Source organism: Hyperoodon ampullatus (genome assembly GCF_949752795.1).
Source record: "Hyperoodon ampullatus genome assembly, chromosome: 11".
NCBI classification, from domain to species: Eukaryota; Metazoa; Chordata; class Mammalia; order Artiodactyla; family Ziphiidae; genus Hyperoodon; species Hyperoodon ampullatus.
The window spans coordinates 77,183,388-77,204,841 of NC_136924.1; the positions used below are offsets into that span (position 1 = coordinate 77,183,388).

General features: G+C 37.3%; 1 protein-coding gene across 2 annotated transcripts in view; it reads left to right on the forward strand.

Moving 5' to 3' along the window:
- Positions 1 to 2,594: 2,594 nt before the first annotated feature.
- Positions 2,595 to 21,454, forward strand: part of IPO8 (importin 8) — a gene marked incomplete at both ends in the record, with an annotated part of 66,769 nt that continues 47,909 nt past the window's right edge. The window contains 5 exons of one of the 2 annotated variants that reach the window (XM_079715317.1): positions 2,595 to 2,889; positions 8,200 to 8,281; positions 13,337 to 13,493; positions 16,062 to 16,220; positions 17,217 to 17,373. In XM_079715317.1, the coding sequence (XP_079571443.1) occupies positions 2,806 to 2,889; positions 8,200 to 8,281; positions 13,337 to 13,493; positions 16,062 to 16,220; positions 17,217 to 17,373 (639 nt within the window). Of the gene's footprint in view, positions 2,890 to 7,379; positions 7,434 to 8,199; positions 8,282 to 13,336; positions 13,494 to 16,061; positions 16,221 to 17,216; positions 17,374 to 21,454 lie in introns of those variants that run through there. The other variant, XM_079715319.1, reaches the window with a different exon arrangement.

The following is a 21,454-nucleotide window of genomic DNA, read 5'->3' on the forward strand; positions in this document are numbered from 1 at the left end:
TGACAGCATTATTTTTGGGTAACTTGTCTTCACTGAGTCTTTTCAAAGCATACAAAGTTTTCATGGGAACATCATCTCTTTCTTAAATTATATATTTTGTAAGTTAAAGTTTATTTTTTGAGATAATTGTAGATTCTCATGTAGTTGTAAGAAATAATACAGATGGGTCCTGTGTACCCTTTATCCAATTTCCTTCAATGGTAACATCTTGCAAAACTATATATATATATATATATATATAGATTACAGTGTCAGATACCAGAGAGAGGTTTTAAGATAACTAAAACTGTCTCTTGCATAGGTCAAATGCACATATCTTAGATACCAACTAAGGGATTCGTGTTCATTTTTTGTTGGCAGTTTCAGTAGGGAAAATGAAGGCAGAAGCCTAGGAATAGCTGACTGAAGCACAAATAGGAAGTAAGGAAGTAGAGACAAGGAATGAAGACCCTTCCTTGGAAAAGAATGAACGTTAGTTAGTGAGCATTACTGAAAAAGACTGTTTTTTAACTGGGGGAAATATTTTTAGGCTGAGTTTGAATCAGTGGAGAGAAAGGTTGAAACTGTAGGAAAGAGTTTTACAAATTGTCAACCATAAGTGTGTAATAAGACTCAAAATTTATTTTAATGAATAATATATAGAATAGAGATTTATGGAGCAAGGTCCCAGAGGAAATGGGAGAAGATTGGGTTCAGATTGGAGGCAAGGAAGTAAAGAGGGGTAAACATTAATTTGTGTTTGAGTGATTTGAACCTAGTGGTTTTGTTCATCTTTGCAGAGCTCTGTGGAAAGAGGTAGGGAGTTTGAGAAGAGTCTTGAGGGTGGGAACAGTTGCTGAGATGCTGAAGGTGGTGCTGAGCAAAGGAAAGGAAAAGGATTGTTGAGCCTAAGGAAAGAACACATTTGTAGTGGTGTCGGTTTGCACAGTGGGTCAAGGGTAGACTTGAGAAGTTAAATTGGGAGTTTATTAGCAGAGAAGGAGGTGTAGTCATGAATGAATAGACTAAGGAAGGGCTGAAAAGTGACTGAGTTGGAAAACCATTATAGAGTTATTGAGGGAGACAGAGATGGAAGAGAAGGTCCTAAATTGAAAAGAGGATATTGGAGTTAAGATTTCAGAGGTCAAGGCATTTTAGATTCATGTGGTCCAAGAGAGTGGGATAAGGAAATAGTGTGAAGATGAAAGGCACTATGATTCATAAAAATTTGGAGTGCTAAGGAGTTTGTATTTTATCTTGAAGTTGATGGGAAATCATCAAGGAAGGGACATGACAGTATTAACCTTTAAGAAACACTACTCTGATGGAAATGTAGAGAATGGGAAAAACTGGAAGCAACCAGAGACATATTGCTAGGCACTTTTGCACCCAGCTGAAGGGCGTGGTCCCATTTACAGCCCCTGTAGAGGGGAGAGCTTTCAGGCAGCTAAGTTTTCCACCACAAAGTTTCTACCCTCTTGATTGAACCCAGTTAGCTGAACCAATCTGTCTTAATTACCTGCTCCAGGAAAGATCACACCCCTTCAGATGTATTTTGCCCACAGTCATCTTCTTTACAAATGTAATTAAACTCTCTTTTTCTGGGTTAACCTCAGGAACAACTAGCTCCTTAATATTTTTATGCCATTGAAATTTGGGGGCCAGATATGGCCACAGTGGGTGGGGACAGTATACCCTTTCTTGCCTTTCACTACTTTTCTGAGAAGATCTGGAAATATTTCAGAAACCCTCGGGCATAGAGTTAGTTTCTCTGATCTGGAACAGTTACTTTCTAAGTATATTTTTTCTGTTTACATTTGTCTCTTCTATCACATTGTAAGTTCCTACATAGTAACCTGCATCGAATTCATTTTGTTATAATGTAGTGCCTAAGTATCGTAGTACTCTGGCCCAAAAATACACGTTTAAAAAACGTTCAGTGAGGGACTTCCCTGGCGGTGCAGTGGTTAAGAATCCGCCTGCCAATGCAGGGGACACAGGTTCGAGCCCTGGTCTGGGAGGACCCCACAGGCCGCAGAGCAACTAAGCCCCAAGCGCCACAACTAATGAGCCTGAGCTCTAGAGCCCGCGTGCCTAGAGCCCACCCAACGCAGCCAAAAATAAATAAATAAGAAAAAACAAAACAAAAAAAACCCGTTCAGTGAATGAATGAGTGAATGAATGAATGATGGCTCCCACAGACTGAGGGAGCCTTGTTCTCCTGTGGGCTAGATGATCTCAAGGGCCCAACAAGTCTGCCCTGGAACAGGCTCAGTTGTAATGCCCAAAGAGTGCTCAGACTAACAAAAAGTGCTACGCCATCCATATATGCTTAATTTGGATGTAGCTGTAAAGAGACCTAGCTAGCTCGTTTCCGGATCTCCGAAGAGGCGGGAGGCTCTTTTCCGTATGGTAGCAAGACTGCCGCCTACCGGAGCCAGTGAAACTGGTTTCCCTCCGGGAAAGAAGCCGAGACTACTTTCCGTACAGTAGCATGGTGGCCGCCAGTGGGGGCGGCCATAGCATCACGCCCGGGGGGAAGAGGCCGCCGTAAAGGAGGCGCCGCTTCCTCTTCTTACTTCTCCCGCCTCCCAACGGCTGTCGTAAAAGGGTGAATGGAGAGCGAGTTGTTGGGGGTTGAAAGGGAGGACAGGGGGCGCGGAGTCAGAGTGGCGCAGCAAGTGGCTGCAGGTGGCGACGGTGGCGGGGGGTGGGGAGTGAGGTAGTGCAAGGGTCGCGGAGGAGGAGGCTGAGAGGGTCAAAAGAAAAACTAAAGCTGCAGCCTGGCCTACTGGTCCGGGGGCCGCGGAGCCCCCGCCCGGGGAAATGGACCTCAACCGGATCATCCAGGCGCTGAAGGGCACCATCGACCCGAAGCTGCGGATTGCAGCTGAGAATGAACTCAACCAGGTAAGGAGCAGGCCTGCGGCGCCCCCCGCCGGCTCGCCGGACTCTCCCTCCTCGGCGCCCCTGATCTCCACCCCCACACGGGCCCCGGGCCCCAGACCCCGACGCGTCTCTCGGACGGTTCCACCCTCGCCCCAGCCCCCGCCCCGGGGTCCAGTGGCGCCGCACTCCCCGGATCTTTTCCCAACGGCTCACGCACCTGTTGGCCACCTTTGCATCTTTTCATGTCGTTTTCCTTCCCCAGTGCAGTTTGTTCACCCTGCCTGCTCCGCAAAAAGAAGCTTTAGAAAGCTTTGCTAGTGTTTTCGGGATGTGATTTCTTTTCCTTAAGTACGCTGACTTGGTGGGAAAATTCACTTAAAATTCAAATCTGAGTTCAGCTTTTCTGCAGACCCAGCCCTTTTTAGGTGTTGCTGTGGGAAACCCTGCCCATCGCCTGCTTCTGTGGGGTTGGCAGGACCGTTTAGACACTGATTGGCAGAGTTCTGTTGGAGCGTTGGAGAAATGCTGTTGGGAGAGTGCTCTGGGAAGAACAGGCAATTTTTATGGTGTTAGTGCTTTGCGAAAGACTCGCCGAGTAGTAAGTGATGGTAGGGATTTCTTATAAACGGTAAAATGTGTGAGACTTTCTTTCATCCCCCATCGTCTATTCTTACTAACTAGCCTTGACCATGTTCCAGCGATACTACCGACATTTCCAAATTTAATGATCACAAACTCTAGCTTGTATTTTACTCCTCACCTGTAAGAATGAATCAGAGACCTCTCACTAAAAAGTACGAATTAAGGTCCACCCCCGGGATAGATTGACAGCTATCTGAGGTTGCAGTAATCCTTAAAATGTAAAGGAATATACCTAAATTAGTGGTTCTCAAAGTGTTGCCCAGGATAAGCAACATCAACGTCGTTTGGGAACTTGTTAGAAATGCAAATTATGGGGCTTCACTCTAGACTTAAAGAATTAGAAACTCTGGGGATGGGGCCCAGTTATGTTTTAATTAGCTAGCTAGGTGATTCTGTGCTTCCTAAAGTGTGAGAACGACTGTCCTAAGTAAATGTTTCTGTAGGAGTTCACTTAGGTTTTCCCTGGTTGGAGTTGACTTTAAAGTGCACATATCCATTGTGAATCTCTGAAAGGGATTATTTTAATGGGAAATCTGGGTGGAGTAAGTGTGAATCCAGGATTTCCAAGAGATAAGAGGGAGAGTGAAAACACTGACTCTGGAGGGAAGGTTGAGTTGAACTGAAGCCCAAAGGGAATGCACTGGTGCTTCAAAGAGAAAAGGATTCTCACTCAGAATAGGGGAAAGTTAAAGTCAGTACCTGTCCCAGGCTTTGCAGAGTAAAAGTACTATATGTTGCTTGGCTAGAAGAGTAGTAATCCAGGCATTGGTTAGGAGGAACAAAGCAAGAGCTGAACTTGCAATCTACCAGTATGAACAGGGGAGTTAGCCTGTTTCTCTTCACAATGAGGCCAGATGTTATACTGATAGTGTTGACAGGGATTATGTCTTTGCTATCACGTTGTACTACCCTGCCTCTGTTAGCCTACCCTTGCTTTGTTTCTGAGTCATCAGCATGTAAGTGCAGTTGAATTTATAGAAGTGGAAAAGGTAGGTAGGAAAGCCTACAGAACTGCAAGAGACGTTTAGGATCCAATTCTACCCTTTTCTTCGTGGTATTTCAATCCAAATCCATTCCAACCTCACTGTGCCCTGCCCCATATCCACCCAACTCATCACAGACCACAATTTCCTCTGCAACTTCTAAAAGTAGCTTATTGCTATGTCACTCATTTAGCATTTATATTTAGTATAATGCTTTGGATTGTAATATGCTCTAAGTATTTTTTTGAATTGTAAGTAGAAGACCAAAGTATCATGTCACATAACCTTTTAATAAAACATGGTTTTAATGTCGGATTTTGTATGCTTTATCCTTTACCACCACTGTAACCTCTTTTTTTTGTTGAATAAACAGGTGGGTAATCTACCATAAATGATTAGGGTCCAGCTCATTTAATATTTTAGTCTAGGTCCCCCCACGATAAATATTCTCTGCATAGGAAATAGGGGCAGTTTCTACAGTGTACTGATTGATTTGTCAGTTGCCATTTAGAAGAGTAGGCAGTTTCAGATTGTGTTCCAAACGATAAATTCTTTTGCACCTAGATTTTTTTTGTGTGTGTGTGTGGTACGCGGGCTTCTCACTGCTGTGGCCTCTCCCGTTGCGGAGCACAGGCTCCGGACGCGCAGGCTCAGCGGCCATGGCTCACAGGCCCAGCCGCTCCGCGGCATGTGGGATCTTCCCGGACCAGGGCACGAAGCCGTGTCCCCTGAATCGGCAGGCGGACTCTCAACCACTGCGCCAACAGGGAAGCCCCAAAGGATAAATTCTTATTTGGAACTATATTTTTCTGTAGCCAACATCTTTCTGTTACCAGAAAGATGACTGCTATATCTGATATTGTTTCTCTGGAAAAATGTGTTTTCAGTTTTATTGGAGGATATTAAGAATGGATCCTGTACACATTCATCATTGTCTTTAAACCCAATAGTCCCTTTAGCAGCAGCATAGGGAAGTAGGAATGGGTAGATATCTTTTTCCAGTAACTCATCCAGAAAGGTGCCTTCTTTTAATAAATCATGGCTTCAAAAGGGAAATCAAGATATTTACTTTCATTGCCACGCTTTGGAATCTCTCCTTTTCCATGCATCTGTATGTATCATTTTTATTGTCCTTTAAGAGAGTTTGTGGGGCTTCCCTGGTGGCGCAGTGGTTGGGAGTCCGCCTGCCGATGCAGGGGACACGGGTTCGTGCCCCGGTCCGGGAGGATCCCACATGCCGCGGAGCGGATGGGCCCGTGAGCCATGGCTGCTGAGCCTGCGCGTCCGGAGCCTGTGGTGAAGAAGTGAACCAGATGAAGAACTGGGAGAGGAAGAAAGGGAAAAGCAAATTCAGTAAAGGCCTTCAACTTGGAGTGTTGGAGGACTGGAAAAGTTAATGTTGAGGGAGCAATGAGGCAGAGTGGGAAAACGTCAGGTTTTTTGCTTTAAATGAATTCTCATAAAATGCAGAATTTAGCTAAGCAAGGAAACTTTATTTTCAGAAAACTTCACAGGTATGAACCAAAATCCTCAAGAAATCATTGAGAGATAGTATTATTATTATTTTTTAGAAACTTGAAGCCCAGGATAGAAAAGGAAATTGGATAAATATTTGTAAGGAAAGTCGTATGAGAATATATCTGAATTTACCACTGAATGTTTTAGCTGGTCAAATTAATGTTGATTGAATCAAGGCTGAAAGAAGACAAAAAGTTGCAGAAGTTCTCTGAAATGTCAACCAGTTGTAAAAAGAGGAGTTCCAAAATGTGTACAATGGCAACAGTGTTGAAATAAAGTCTCCACTATAACTACTTCCAAATAAGTAGTATTAATCTAAGTGTAAAGGTTATTTTGTACTTACGTATAAAAAGTAAACTATGTAGATTAGAACTAGCAATATATATGTTTCAATCATTGATTCACTACAGGATCTTACAGTATCTCAAAAGTTATAAACGTGAGTTATTTCACAAGAATGTAAATATAGAAGGTGAGACTGAGCTAAATCTGTTTTAATTTTGACTCCTGTAAACTGCTATTAAAAGAAATCTGTTTTCTTAAAAACTACTTAAAATTTCTGGTGGTTTCAATTTACTTTATATACAACAGATGTAAGATTTCGAGGTTTATACAGGATGAAAGGAAGAGCAATTATAAGATAATTTAAAATTTTACTGAAGGATATGGAAAGACTTGGAAAGCATAATGTTCCTGGATGGAAAGAAGCAATATTTTAAAGATGCCAGTTTTCTCCAAATTTTTGGTTAAACATTTATCTTTTTTTTTTTTTAATATGTATTTATTTGGTTGCACCGGGTCTTCGTTGTGGCAGGCGGGCTCCTTAGTTGTGGCACACAGGCTCCTTAGTTGTGGCATGTGAACTCTTAGTTGCAGCATGCATGTGGGATCTAATTCTCTGACCAGGGATCGAACCCTGGCCCCCGGCATTGGGAGCGTGGAGTCTTAACCACTGTGCCACCAGGGAAGTCCCTGAACATTTATCTTAATAAATGCTATAACAAATAATAGGAAAGGTGATAAATTTAAAAAATGGAGTGGTATGCATAAACCTAGTGGTGTACTGAAAGGGATGCACCATAGATCCAGGCTCCTGGGAGGAAGTAAGCAGAAAGGACTCTGTGTCATGGTCTGGCTTTAGCCTCACTGAGTATGAGTCTTTTCTGGGAATGTCAGTGGGCAAGGCCAAGTGTAAGCTCTGGGAATGTGGCAGGCCTGTACTAGACAGGTACTAGGTCCAGGTACTAGACATCTGGAGGGTATATGATCAGAAGGAATAGGCTGCTCTCTCTCTCTCTTTTTTTTTTTTTGCTTCTAAAGTTACCATGGCCAAACTCAGGAATAGGTCAAAGTAGAACATGTCTATGGGGAGAAATGGCCCAGGCAGCAGGCAGTTCATCAGCACAGGCTCACTTAGGCATTGTTAAGTTTAAAAGATGCTCTGGCAACAGAGAGCAGCTGGTGACGACAGCTCTCAACACTGTCTTGTGAAGCACACTGTTCCAGTCTGGGCTGGTTCCTCTCTATAGCTCATGCACAGCCATTGTCCATTTTCTGTGTTGGATCTCTTGTTTTCTGTAGCCCATGTTTTCCTGTTAGTCAAAAATACCGTAAACAAAATTGAAGCATAAATAAGCTGGAAACAAACACTTGCAATGTATAAGTCAAATAAAAATTTGAGATTAAATTCATAAAATAGCTCCTAGAATTTATTAAAAATAAAACAAATATTCCATTTACAAAAGGGTGAGGGGATAAAGGAATTTGTAGAAGAAACCAAATAGCCAACAAACAGGAAAAAAAATTCAAGCAAGAATAAATGTAATTTAAAATATGAATAAGGTTTAAAAGTTTTGAAGGAATGATAATGCTAATCCCTATATTAGATAGATGAACACACACATATTCTACTCTTGGGAGTGTAAATTGCTACACCCTTGCTGGAGAGCATTTTGACAATATATGTCCAAAAAACATAAAATTGTTCTTACTCATTTATTCATCAATTTATTCTAAGTAAATTTTTCTGACTTGGAGTATTTTAGTAATCTTCATTTGGCTTTGGAGAGTTTCTCTCACTTTAAAAGTTTTTCTTTTATTTGGACAGTAATGTATTCAGGAACAGGTGCTAATAGTTATTCATTTATATTGCCCTATTTTTTTATAAAATATTTCTTTGTAATTTCAGTCTTACAAGATTATCAATTTTGCCCCCAGTTTACTTCGGATTATAGTCTCTGACCATGTGGAATTCCCAGTACGCCAGGCAGGTGAGTTGGTTTTTTTATCCTTTATAAGTTTATTTATGGGTAAAAGTAGGACTAGCGTTTTATTTCATTTCTAAATATCTGCTTTCTTTGAAAACATAGGAAACACACATGAAGTATTTCTAATGGCTTGAAAACTCACTCTCTTTTTCCCTGGAAATTTAGAGGTCCATACTGAGCTCTTAAATCTCCCATAGCTTTTTCTTTCCTCTTCTCCTTTCTAGCTTCTAGCTACAGTTCCTTTTCTCTATAACCTTGGCATTTTCCCCTCTTAGCTTTCCCAGTTTTAATAGCTTTATCTCCCTAATTTTTAATGATTCCTGGTGGCCTTGCCTTTGGGCCCATAGATTAAGACCATGAATTTGTATATATTAATTTGGTTCCATTCATGCATCAGATCATGGAGATAAGGTTTGCACAGGTGTTCTTTTTTTTTTTTTTTTTTTTGCGGTACGCGGGCCTCTCACTGTTGTGGCCTCTCCCGTTGCGGAGCACAGGCTCCGGACGCGCAGGCTCAGTGGCCATGGCTCACGGGCCCAGCCGCTCTGCAACATGTGAGATCTTCCTGGACTGGGGCACGAACCCGTGTCCCCTGCATTGGCAGGCGGACTCTCAACCACTGCGCCACCAGGGAAGCCCTGCCCAGGTGTTCTTAACCACATGATTGGGGAGCAGGATTTTGTTATAAACATGAAACTTACTTTTGAGTCTGTGGAATCTTAGGGTAGTTCCCTGATGTTGTGTATTCTTCTTCGTTTTGCTTTTTTAATGAACTGGTAATTAGAACCCAAAAGGTTAAAAAATGGAGAAAGTCTTAGAGTGTAATGAGTTCTGGAAAGAGAATAATTTCATGATTAAAGGGGTAAAATGATAATAGCTAATTTAAAAATATGTAATTGAAGAGACTTAAAGAATTATGTAAGTGATATGTACTAATAAATAATTTGGGCAATATAGAAAAATAGAAACAAAAAAGTAGAAAAAAATTACCTGACATTCATCACTCAGAAATGACCGTCATTAACATTGGGTGAACGTTAGTCTTTGCATGTGTTCAGGTAGAAGGATAGATGAACAATATAGAAATGGGATTATACTATACATGCTGATAAAAGTATTTAGTTTTACTTGAACATAACAGAATAAAAAAGTAGGGAATCATTAAGTTTTGGAAAAATATGATTTTCTAAATGATCCATTTGTGGTTAAGAAAAACTATGGAAAAACATTCACGGTGGAATTATTTTTTTACTTTAATAAGGTTTATAAGACTTCTATGTAAGTTTTTTGAAACCACAATTCTCAATTTAATCTTTGTTTTATAAAATAGGGCTGTTTTGAAACCACATTTTGCTAAGTGGAACCTATTTTAATAACCTAAGTGTTTATAGGGCCATTGTGAATTTCCCATAAAGCTTTGTAGAAACAGTATTTTTAAAGATCTTAAAGCAATTTATTAAATGAATATGTCTTTTTTATATGACATATAAACATTACAAAAATACAGTTTATATTATTAGATTCCTCTTAATCCCACCCCCAAAGATACCTACTGTCAACTTTGGTGCATGGTTCTCTATTCTTTTTTTTCTGTAGATAGGTTGGTTTTAAAAAGTAACAAAAATCTGTTTGTATTACACATGCTATTTTATAATTTCCTTTTTTTTCATTTAACCTTATACCCTTGGGGCATCATTCCATGTCAGTACATGTACATATACTTCATTCTTTGTAACAGTTATTCAATATTTCTTTGAATTAGAACTGCCATAGTTTATTTAAGCAATCTGATATTAGTGGAGATTTCCTTTATTGTCCCTTTTTGTGGTTTTTGATAGAGGCAGTGCTGAAATGAACATCCTTGGACACATATCTTTGGATGCTCATGTGGATAGTTTCACAGAATAAATTTTAACAAATGGAAGTGCTAGGTCAATGATATTAACAATATTAACATTTAGAATTTTGAATCTTATCACCAAGTTGCATTTACTTGCTTTTTCTATCAACAGTGCATTAGAATGCTGGGTTCCCCATGTCCTCACCAACTGTATACAACTTTAAATCTTAATAACTTAGGTAATTAAGTTTTGATATAAAATGTAAATAGCATTTAAAGGCAATTTTTTCTTCATAGTTATGTAGATTTCAAATCTGTTAGCCACATGACAGGGTTTGTCTTGGTGGTTGATCATGTCCTAATTTATTAGGACAACTTTCTACTTTAGAGCATCCATTTTATTAGACAGTCTGAAATATACTGTGTAGGCTTCTACATCATCACCTAAATTTAAGTGCCATTTATAAATTTTCTGTTCTATTTAATCTATTATTAAAATACAAATGCTCCAAGAATCTGATGGTGACACCCAGACAGATAATTTATCATTTTAGCATGACATTTAAAGAAGAATGATATGATCTTTGATTTAAAAATATCAGCCTGTATAAAAAATTATGCTAATATTAAGTGGAAATACTTAGTTCTGCAAAATATTCAGTTTTTGATTATTTTGTTTGTGGGGAATTCTAAAATATTCTTGCTATTATCAAGCAAGCTCATTAGTGAATGTCCTTTATTACCTTACTGTGAAGAAATAGGAAATAAATGTAATATTTTGATATTGGCAAGCCAAACAAAATAAATTTGGATGTTTGCTCCACTGTCTTCCTTTTGATTGGTAAGCTTAATAGCATTATTAAGGTTAACCTCAGTGTTCCAGAATACAAAACCTAGAAATAAACAGAAAGTTGCCTCTGATCAGTCCAGAAGCACTTCAAGAAGCTCTTTTGTTAAAAACTAATGTGGCTTATTTGTAGGATACTCAGAATCTATTTAATCTTGTTTTAGATATAATATATACACTTTGTTACCTTATTTCCTAGCCTTAACAGATTAAAGTAATAACAAGGGAGAGAAGGAGAGAGGGGCTACCAAATTACTATGAAAAATGGAAAAGCTTAAAAACATCAACTCAAAAAAGCACAGCATTCTGCTTCACAGAGTTTAATGGCATCCTTTCCCCTTTGAGGTTGTGGAACCCAGTTGATCTGTGTAGTGGTGGCTCTGGGTCCAGAGGATAGAGCGTATGTGATGATTCATTGTGTTTGAGAAGGGGAGAAGCTTGTGTATGTTTTAAAACTAATTTCAAACTTAAGATGCTTGAAATTGTAAGTGGATTCTGCAGAAAAGCAAATTTTAATACTTAATTTCTTTATGAATGAATTAAGATGTTTGTATTTTCTTAGCTCTGGCAAATGTTAGATACTTGAATTAAATGATTAAAGGGAGATTTTTAGATTATTGATACAGTTTCAGTTATTTTTGGTATTTTTCCTTCATTATCTTTAGTAATCCATGATTGTCCATGAGAGTAATTAATATTCTCTTTTCAAATTATTCATTAAGTTCAATTTTATTTTAACGAATTGCAGATTTATTCCAACATATACAAATTTGTCAGTGTGCCTTTTATATAGGCCATCTCTTGTGGTGTCCCATAATAAAAATATTTTTTAGTTATAAAATTAATAGCATTTAATGACTGAATTATGAGTAAGTCCATGATTTTACCATGTCTGTATCTTTGCTGTCTGAAAGTTGTTTTTTATTTTCAAGATTAGTTCCATAGGGATTAAAATGGTGTGTATAATATATTGATTTTTTGATTTTTCTTTTTGCAAAGATTAATCTCATGAAATCAGTCTGAACTGCTGACAGGTTGGACCATATTCTTAGACCATTTATTCATTTTTTTCAACAGTTTATGTATTTTTATTGCTGATGACTGTAATATTAAAAAATAAATATACTGGGATAAACGATGGTACTTAGTCCAGAGCCTGTGTGGTCTGAATTAAAAAAAGACAAAAACCCAAACTCTCTCACATACAGACACATTTTCTCCCTCTCCCTCCCTCGCTCCCTCCCTCCCTCCCTTTCACTCTCTCAAATAATTTTTGTTTTTATCCTAAAAAATGGAAATCCTAGGTGAAATTGTTTTTTTCAGACCTATGTTGAATCAAAACTAATGAAAGAGGAGCTTGTAGGATGTCAGGTTTATAATTTCATTGGGTTTCTGTTGTATTATAGCCAACATAGAACATGTTGGTTTATTCTCTGTGGTATAATGCTTTTACGAGCCAATTTAGTTTATGTTAAAATTGAGATGAAGGGAGGATTGGGTAGAGGGGAGAAGGGAGAGGAGAAACTTAAGGGAAGAAAGTTATAATGCTTTGCAGGTCACCTTTCTTGATTCATATATATTATGTATATGTAAGAATATGACACCATAAGTAAGTATTAATTTACATTCAGTGCTCAGCTGGGATGGTTAGGAAACTTCACATCCCCTATCAAAATTCTGTAGCAGTATGTTAGCTTCTTTTAGAAGTCTTTTGTTAAATGTTGATGATGATTAAAAAGAATAGGAACAGAATCACTGATTATGTGTTTTGATAGAAATAAACAGGTAAGAAATTTCCTGAGATTTTCCAAAAATATTTGAAAGCTGATGTCCTTTTCTTTATTGTTATATTTACAAGTGGCAAATATTTCAAAAGGGTTAGATAAAAATTACCAATACTATAGGTATTTCAAAATGGTAGTGCGGGATAATAGCCGGTGAAAAAAAAACAAAAATAGCAATCTCCATGAAGGACTGTAGAATTTCATGTGTTGTCAGTTCAGTATTAGGCATTATGAACAGTATGACTCTTACGGTCTCAAAGTACATTTAGTAGAGTTTCATTTAGACCATCTTGGGTTTAGTTTAAGGATGCATACTTGAGTTCCTGGATCATTTTTCTGTCATGTAAACTCTGGAAGCTTGATTTAATGAGATGTTTTCTGCTTAGACTTGCTTTACTAGCTAAAGAGAAACTTTAAATTCTTATCCATTTTCCCTTCCCCACTTGGCTATTTATAACTGTAAGATTTTCCATTTTTGCTGGGTATCATGTTTAGCATTGAAGGGTTTAGCCTTTCATGCTCTGTAAAGCTGAATGAAAGCCATCTTTCTGATACTGCTACTTTAGCATTTTTTTTCTCTGACTTAGCTGCCATTTACTTGAAGAACATGGTGACCCAGTACTGGCCGGACCGAGAACCTCCACCAGGAGAAGCAATATTTCCATTTAACATTCATGAAAACGATCGCCAGCAAATACGTGATAATATTGTGGAAGGAATAATTCGGTCTCCAGATTTAGTGAGGTACATTATACTGTTTCTATATGCTTAGTAGGAAGCCCAAAATATATGAATGGGGGAGGTTGGATTTAATCGTCAGCCTCAAGTTTGTTTTTTAAAAGAGATAAAGTAATGAAGATGGGCACTCAAAGAATACAGTTTTAGTAATTTGTTTTTGAATTTGTAATTCTTTGCCTCAAAATATTTTGGAAAAAAAAATTAGTTTCTGTAAGTTGCCACAAGAAGAGTGGAGGCAAAAATCTAACTAAAATTGTTGTATAGATCCTTGCTATGTGAATAACCTATGTTCTTAGTTATGAGCTCTTGACTTTTTACTATCTGCTTTTCTTTTCCCTGATACAGGGAAATTGACTTCTGGGGGTTTTAACCTACCAGTTTTTGTAACACTTTACCTATCTTTTTGTTCATTTTTGTGAACTGAGCTTCTTTTCCTTTGAAGAAGACAGGATAGAGAAAATATAAACTAGAAGAATTGTCTCTGGTTTTTCAAATTTAGATTAGATGCTATAAAGCAGCATTGTCCAATAGAACTTTCTGCAGTGATGGAAATCTTTTATATCCACACTGTCTCATATTTAGCCATGTGGCATAGAAGCCAACTGAGTACTTGAAATGTGGCTAGTGTAACTGAGGAACCGAATTTTTAATTTAATTTTGATTAAATTACAGTGTGTGCATGTAGCTGGTACCTGCCCTTAGTGGATAGCAGAGGTGTAGGTCAAAAAAAATTTGCAGTCTTAAAACAGAAGAAACAAATTATTTTCACCATGAGCAAGTGATTAGGTTTCTTTTGAAAATGTGGGAGGGAAATAGATGAAATTGAGGTAGGGAAATGAAATTATTTAACTTCAAGAGATTAGATGTAACCTATCCCTGAGTGTATAATGTACATTGGCATAAGCAGAAGAAAGGGAAGAAAGTGTGAGGATAACAGTGAGGAAGGTGGACAAACATTGAACACCTCTTTGTGCAGTTGTTTGGGTAAGAAGAGAAAATAGGGGTATTGATGAAAGAAAATCATCATTCTCGTTGGTTGCCCAAATGCCATCTGGCACTGGCTTCCCTGTGGTACCATCATGTGTCCATTTCTTGTCAAAATCTTTACATTTTCAAATCTCTCTGAATCTTGCAAGCAATGCTTCTACACTTTAATATATGAAAGGATGGCTGTTCATAAACATCCTTTGCTTGGCTTGGAATTGAGAAAGGATTAAGAGGGTCAACCTGAAGATGAAATTTAAAAAATGAAAAGTTTCAGTTTTATTGAATACAAATATGACCTATTTGTTGTTTAGGAACAGCTGCTGGTGGCACAAGAGGTTATCTTTATCTTTATTATGAGACAGTTCTTTGTGGCTTTGCTTCTTTTATGTCCTGAAGACTTAACTGTAACTACTCTTAAAGAAATATTCTCAAAGTTTATTTAAGAGTATTGCAAAGGATCTTTTGCAATTAGATTTGGAAAAGATCCTTTGCAAGGAAAAGGCATTATTTGTTTGTTTCATTTCAGTGAAATCAAGTTATTGGCTGTTGAACTGAACACATATGTTTTTCTTGGCACTATGGAATCCTAATTTAGCTAGATTCACTCTCCATCCATTTGCAAGTGACCATGTAAGGACATACTAATAGTTGGTAGAAGAGAAATTTTTTTCCCCTCACTCTCTTTTCAATCCCAATTACAGTTGTATCCAATTGAGGAAATGATTACTGACCTAAGTGTTATGAGATCACATCCTTCATAGCTTCACTTTGTGGTTTCATTAAAGAGATTTCTTCTTTTTTTTTATGTCTTTCCTGTTGCTTTTTTCTTTATTTCTTTGGAAATAGTTCTTAGCATTCCTCTTCAGGAATTGCCAGCTAATGCTTGTTACTTCATACAAAAATTAGGATCTCAGGAAGCTGTGATAGGTGCAAAATACTGTGTGACTGGGAACTGATGATGAATGGTTCCAGGCTTTGGCTCACAGAGATGTTTCCCGCTGTTATGTAGGCCTCCATTTTACCTACTTTGACCATTTTTAGGCTAAGTTTGTCCAGTTGAAATGATAAAATACTTTTCTGGTTTTGTTTCCCCCTTAGGACATGATAACCAAAATACAAAATATAACAAGCTGGGAAATTTTACAGAGCTGGGGTAGATTCATTGTCTTTCTTTTGGAAAATTTTTTATGAATTTATTTTTTATTTTTATTTTTTGGTGTGGACCATTTTTAAAGTCTTTATTGAATTTGTTACAATATTGCCTCTGTTTTACGTTTTGGTTTTTTGGCCACAGGGCATGTGGGATCTTAGCTCCCCGACCAGGGATCAAACCCACACCCCCTGCATTGGAAGGCAAAGTCTTAACCACTGGACCACCAGGGAAGTCCCTGTATTTATTTTTAAATTCTTTATAGGACTTTATAGGTTTTTCTTTATAGGACTGCTCTTTTTCCCTCCACCGCAGATAAATATCTATATAATGTAGGTAAATAGGAATCAGAGTGTTTTTATGTACAATATTAGAGGTCTTTGAAGCCTGATATTTATAACTACTTAGATTTTGGACTTTTTTCCCCCACTTTATAGAGTCCAGTTAACAATGTGTCTCCGTGCCATCATTAAATACGATTTCCCTGGTCACTGGCCAGCGGTAGTCGACAAGATAGACTATTACTTGCAATCACAGAGCAGTGGAAGCTGGCTTGGCAGTTTATTATGTCTGTATCAACTGGTGAAGACATATGAGTAAGTTGATTTCTATTGGCTGAAGATACCAGCCTCCTGTTACTTAGAAAGAATTACATTGCATAGAGGGGTCTGCTATGGGTGTTCTGCAGAATCAGGTTAGTTTGGGAAATGTTGGATTAAACACAGTTAAACATGTTTGTTTACTACAGTTTTTCAAAGAATCTTTAATCTGCTAATGTACTAATCTCTAAGTTAGTGCTTCTCAAACTTATTTGTTAGTTTCAGAGGACCATTTATTAACAGTTTTCCTTGGAAATTTTGATGGAGAGGTACCTTAACATTTGTATTTAAGTAAGCACATCATTAAGTAAACCAAACATTTACCTTTTTGGATGCAAGGTAGAAAATGTTCCAAGTTTCTTTGCTAGTGACTTTCTTTTCTATAAAAGTCGCTTGGGAGGTGTGGGACTAGTGTCACATTTAATAGCATTGCTTTCTAGCTTCTAAGGGGATTGCTGCTCCTGCATGCAAAGTCCTGTAGTCTTCCTTCTAAAATGATTTTTAGAGGATATTTTAGATTTATACCTGTTAAAGTGATCTAAGAGCACCTAAATTTGTAAACTGTTTTAACTTCTCAAAGGAGGGTGGTAGATGGAGAAATGTTTTTTCCACCACATTATTTGTTATATAATAGGAATGTCTATTTGAACTGTTTATCAACTTGTATTTTATAGCAAGAATTGTGGTATGTGAAAATTAATTTAAGTACTAGAAAAATTCATGTAGGAAAGTTGCAAAACTGTCTTGGATTTTTTTGAACTAGTCTAACTCTTTCTAGAAAGATTTTAGGTATTCTGCCTAAAACAGGGATATGCTCTTTCAAAGTTCCTTTCAAGTTTATTCTAGCAAACCAAACAGAAAATGTAAGCTAGTGTTTGGAATGTTATTGTTTTAGCTTTATATAGTTTAAAAATATTATTTTTCATTCATTGTTTATAGCTCTTTTGTGGGGGGAGAAATTATTGTTCTCTCTTTTTGTCTTTGCTCATGTAGATATAAGAAAGCAGAGGAAAGAGAACCTCTTATAGCAGCAATGCAAATATTTCTGCCTCGTATTCAGCAACAAATCATGCAGCTCCTTCCTGATTCCTCACATTATTCTGTATTAATACAGAAGCAGATCCTGAAAATCTTTTATGCACTTGTGCAGGTAAGTTTCTATAGCAGAAGACAAATACGGTGCCTTGTATGACTGATATGCCTGATACATAGAAAGTGCTCAGTAAGTGTCAGTTATTGTTAAAAATTATATATTGTATATTCTCACATGTATTTCTTTAAAAAAATCCTTATGAGAGAACAGACTTTGAGAGGTCAACTTAATTGTCCAAGGTTATCTGAGTGGCAGAGCTGAGATTCATTGTCCATATGCCTTTCACCCCCAGTGTCTGAAGTCTGGGTGTGGAAGAAACAAGGTAGTTAACTTCCCTGAAACCCGATAATTTGACTAATCTGTCCATAGCATTCTGCCTGTAGATTAGTTATGATTATAGGAGAAGAGGAAGGAAAAGAAGAGAGTTCCTTTTTTTAACTGGGAAATCATATTGATGCTAGTTTCTTTGCATTTGACCCATTTAAAGCTAACAAACAAGATTGAGTGCCTCATTTACCTTCATTTAAAATACTTCCTTTTTCTTACCTGAAAACTATAAAGAACATGAATATGGAATGTTTTAAATATAAAAATATTTAAAATTTAATCCTCAGTAGACTTGGGTAAGTTATTTCCATCTGGGTGGAGAAAGAATAATTGTTGTCAGTTTAAACCATTTGATGTTGAATGGATTAAGGCTTTATTTCATGCTTTCTAGTTAAATTAGTCACCGCAAGAGGGTAGTTTCATCAGGCTAGAGAGCCAAGATAGTTTGGTTTTGTTCTTGGCTTCTATCTGACTTAAGTATTTTCGTACTGTTCTAGAATATTTCACTTGAATAAAGATTTATATTTTTAGCCTCATCTTTTAAACTTTTAATAGAGACAGTCCAAGGCAGATTTTCCTTTTTTTTTTTCAGCTTAGCCTTTTTTGGGGGAGAGAGAAGGGGAAAGGAGGCACATCTGAGAAAAGAGAAGAAACTAGACTACTAGGAAAACATATTCCTTCACCCTCTTTTTTCTTTTTTTAAAAGTAATAAGGTAGGAAGATGTATGGTGCTTTTGTTTTTGTTTTTCTGTTCAGAAATCTTCCTCAGGAGAATCACTTTGTGGCAAATATTTTTTATTCAGTGAGATGTTTTGCCATTAGATATAGTAATATCCCATTTATTTGGAGCCAGACTTCCCTTTCCCCATTGGGAGAAGCATAGCCAGGAATCAGTAAGTGAGACAGAGCCTGATGAAATAGTTTTCTTAAAGCCTCTACTTCTACTTGGTTTGCTAAGAGAACAAAAATCTAAATTTTTTTTTTCTCAACATGTATGTGCTAAAAACCTAAAAAAACAGGAAAAAAACCCTCATCATTTTAAACCATTTTAGTAATCTATTATATGCTAATACAGTAATATTCTTTAGTGGGAAATCCTGGAAGCAAATATTTAGAAGGCTTTAGGAGGCACAGTTACAGGGTTTATGTAAGTGAAAAGTGATTGTCTGACAGTTTGGGATGAGGCAGAAAAAGTTATGTTTTAAAAAGTATGATACAATGAAATTGATTTTGTCTAAGCATTTATTAAATATTGTGTACAGGGCTGTTGAATATTCCATACATATTTCAGAACTTGTTTGTCCAGAAGTGAACTCATTGTTACTTTCCCCCAGCCTTTAGCCTGCTCCTCCTATGTTCCCCATCGTAAAGCCAACTGACTCCCCACTGCATTTAGAACAAAGTGTTAACTTTTCCCCATGGCCTATAAAACCCTTCATCTCTTGCCTCATCTTATACCATACTTAGCTTTAGCTTTGTTCTTTGCACTCCAGCCATATGGAAATTCTTTCAGCTTCATGAGCAGATCATGTCCTCTGTCACTTCTGAGCCTTTAAGGCACCGTGTTTCTGCCTGGAGCATTCTCCTTCCCCTTTATGCCCTGGTCAATTTGTGCTCCTCCAGGTCTTGGCTTGCATATCACTTCTTCCAGGAAGTTGTCTCTGATAGTAGCAGGCTGCATTAGGTGGTCCTCACGGGTGCCCTTATCAACATTATACTGCTTTTATCTGTACTATTTATCATACCATATTGTAATTCCTTGTTTAAATGTGTTCCCCCTCCCCCCGCCCAACTAGACTGTGAGCTTTACTTAACATTATGTCCTTAGTGTGTAGTAGGTTTTGGACTCCATGGCTGCAGAGGTGCTATGCCTCGTCTCCTGTAGCTCAAGGTGTAGTAGGGGTGGGGTTGCACACAGTAATACAGTGGACTGTGATTTCATGCCACAGTGTAGAGGAAAGTAATTGAAAAAATGTTTCTTGAATGTTTCATGACGTAAAGATTTTCATTAAAGTCATTAAAATGAGTTTCCACCACAAGAAAATATAATTATGGGAGGAGAAATTAAGGAAACACCCCTATTTACAATTGCATCAAGAAGAGTAAAATACCTAGGAATAAACTTAACCAAGGAGGTAAAAAACCTATACTCTGAAAACTATAAAACATTGACGAAGGAATTTAAAAACAATACAAAGAAATGGAAAGATATTCTGTGTTCTTGGATTGGAATAATTAATATTGTAAAAATGTCCATATTACCGAAAGCAATCTGTAGATTTAATGCAATCTCTATCAAAATACTGATGACATTTTTCATAGAACTAGAACAAATAATTTACAAAAGACCCTGATTTGCCAAAGCAATCTTGAGAAAAAAGAACAAACCTGGAGATATAATACTCCCTGACTTCAGACTATACTACAGAGACACAGTAATCAAAACAGCATGGTACTGGCACAAAAACAAGCATATAGATCAATGGAATGGAACAGAGAGCTCAGAAATACACCCACACACCTATGGTCAGTTAATCCATGACAAAGGAGGCAAGAATATACAATGGAGAAAAGACAGTCTCTTCAGTAAGTGGTGGTGGGAAAACTGGACAGCTACATGTAAATGAATGAGATTAGAACATTTCCTCACACCATATACAAAAATAAACTGAAAATGGATTAAGATCTGGAAACCATAAAACTCCTAGAAGAGAAAATAGGGAGAAAACTCTTAGACATAAATCATAGCAATTTTTTTTGATCTGTCTCCTAAGGCAAGGAAATAAAAGCAGAAATAAACAAGTGGGACCTAATTAAACTTAAAAAGCTTTTGCACAGCAGAGGAAATCATTGACAAAACAAAAAAGACAACCTACTAAATGGGAGAAAATATTTGCAAAGGATATGACCAATAAGGGGTTAATATCCAAAATATTATAAACAGCTCATACAACTCAATATCAAAAAAACAACCGAATTAAAAAATAGGCAGGAGACCTGAATAGACATTTATCCAAAGAAGACATACAGGTGGCCAACAGGCACATGAAAAGATGCTGAACATCACTAATTATCAGAGAAATGCAAATCAAAACCACTGGTCAGAATAACTATCATCAAAAAGTCTACAAATAACAAATGTTGGCAAGGATGTGGAGAAAAGGGAATCCTCGTACATGTTGGTGGGAATGTAAATTGGTACAGCCATTATGGAAAGCAGTATGGAGGTTCCTGAAAAAACTAAAAACAGAACCACCACATGATCCAGCAATTCTACTGTTGGGTATATATCTGGAAAAAAATGAAAACACTAATTTGAAAAGATACATGCACCCCAATGTTCATAGCAGTATTATTTACAGTAGACAAAATATGGGAGCAACCTAAGTGTCCATCGATAGATGAATAGATAAAGAGGTGGTGTGTGTATCTACATATACACAATGGAATATTACTCAACCATAAAAAGAATGAAATTCTGCCATTTGCAACAATGTGGATGGACTTAGTGAAATAAGTCAAAGAAAGACAAATACTCTTATCACTTATATGTGCAGTCTAAAAAAATAAAATGAATGTATATAACAAAACAGAAACAGATTTACAGTTATAGACAACAAACTAATGGTTAACAGTGAGGAGAGGGAGGTGGGGAGGTGGGGAGGGTTGAGATAGGGGTATGGGATTAGGAGACACTAACTACTATGTATAAAATAAATAAGTAACAAGGATGTATTGTACAGCACAGGGAAATATAGCCATTATTTTGTAATAACTTTAAATGGAGTATAGTCTATAAAAATACTGAATC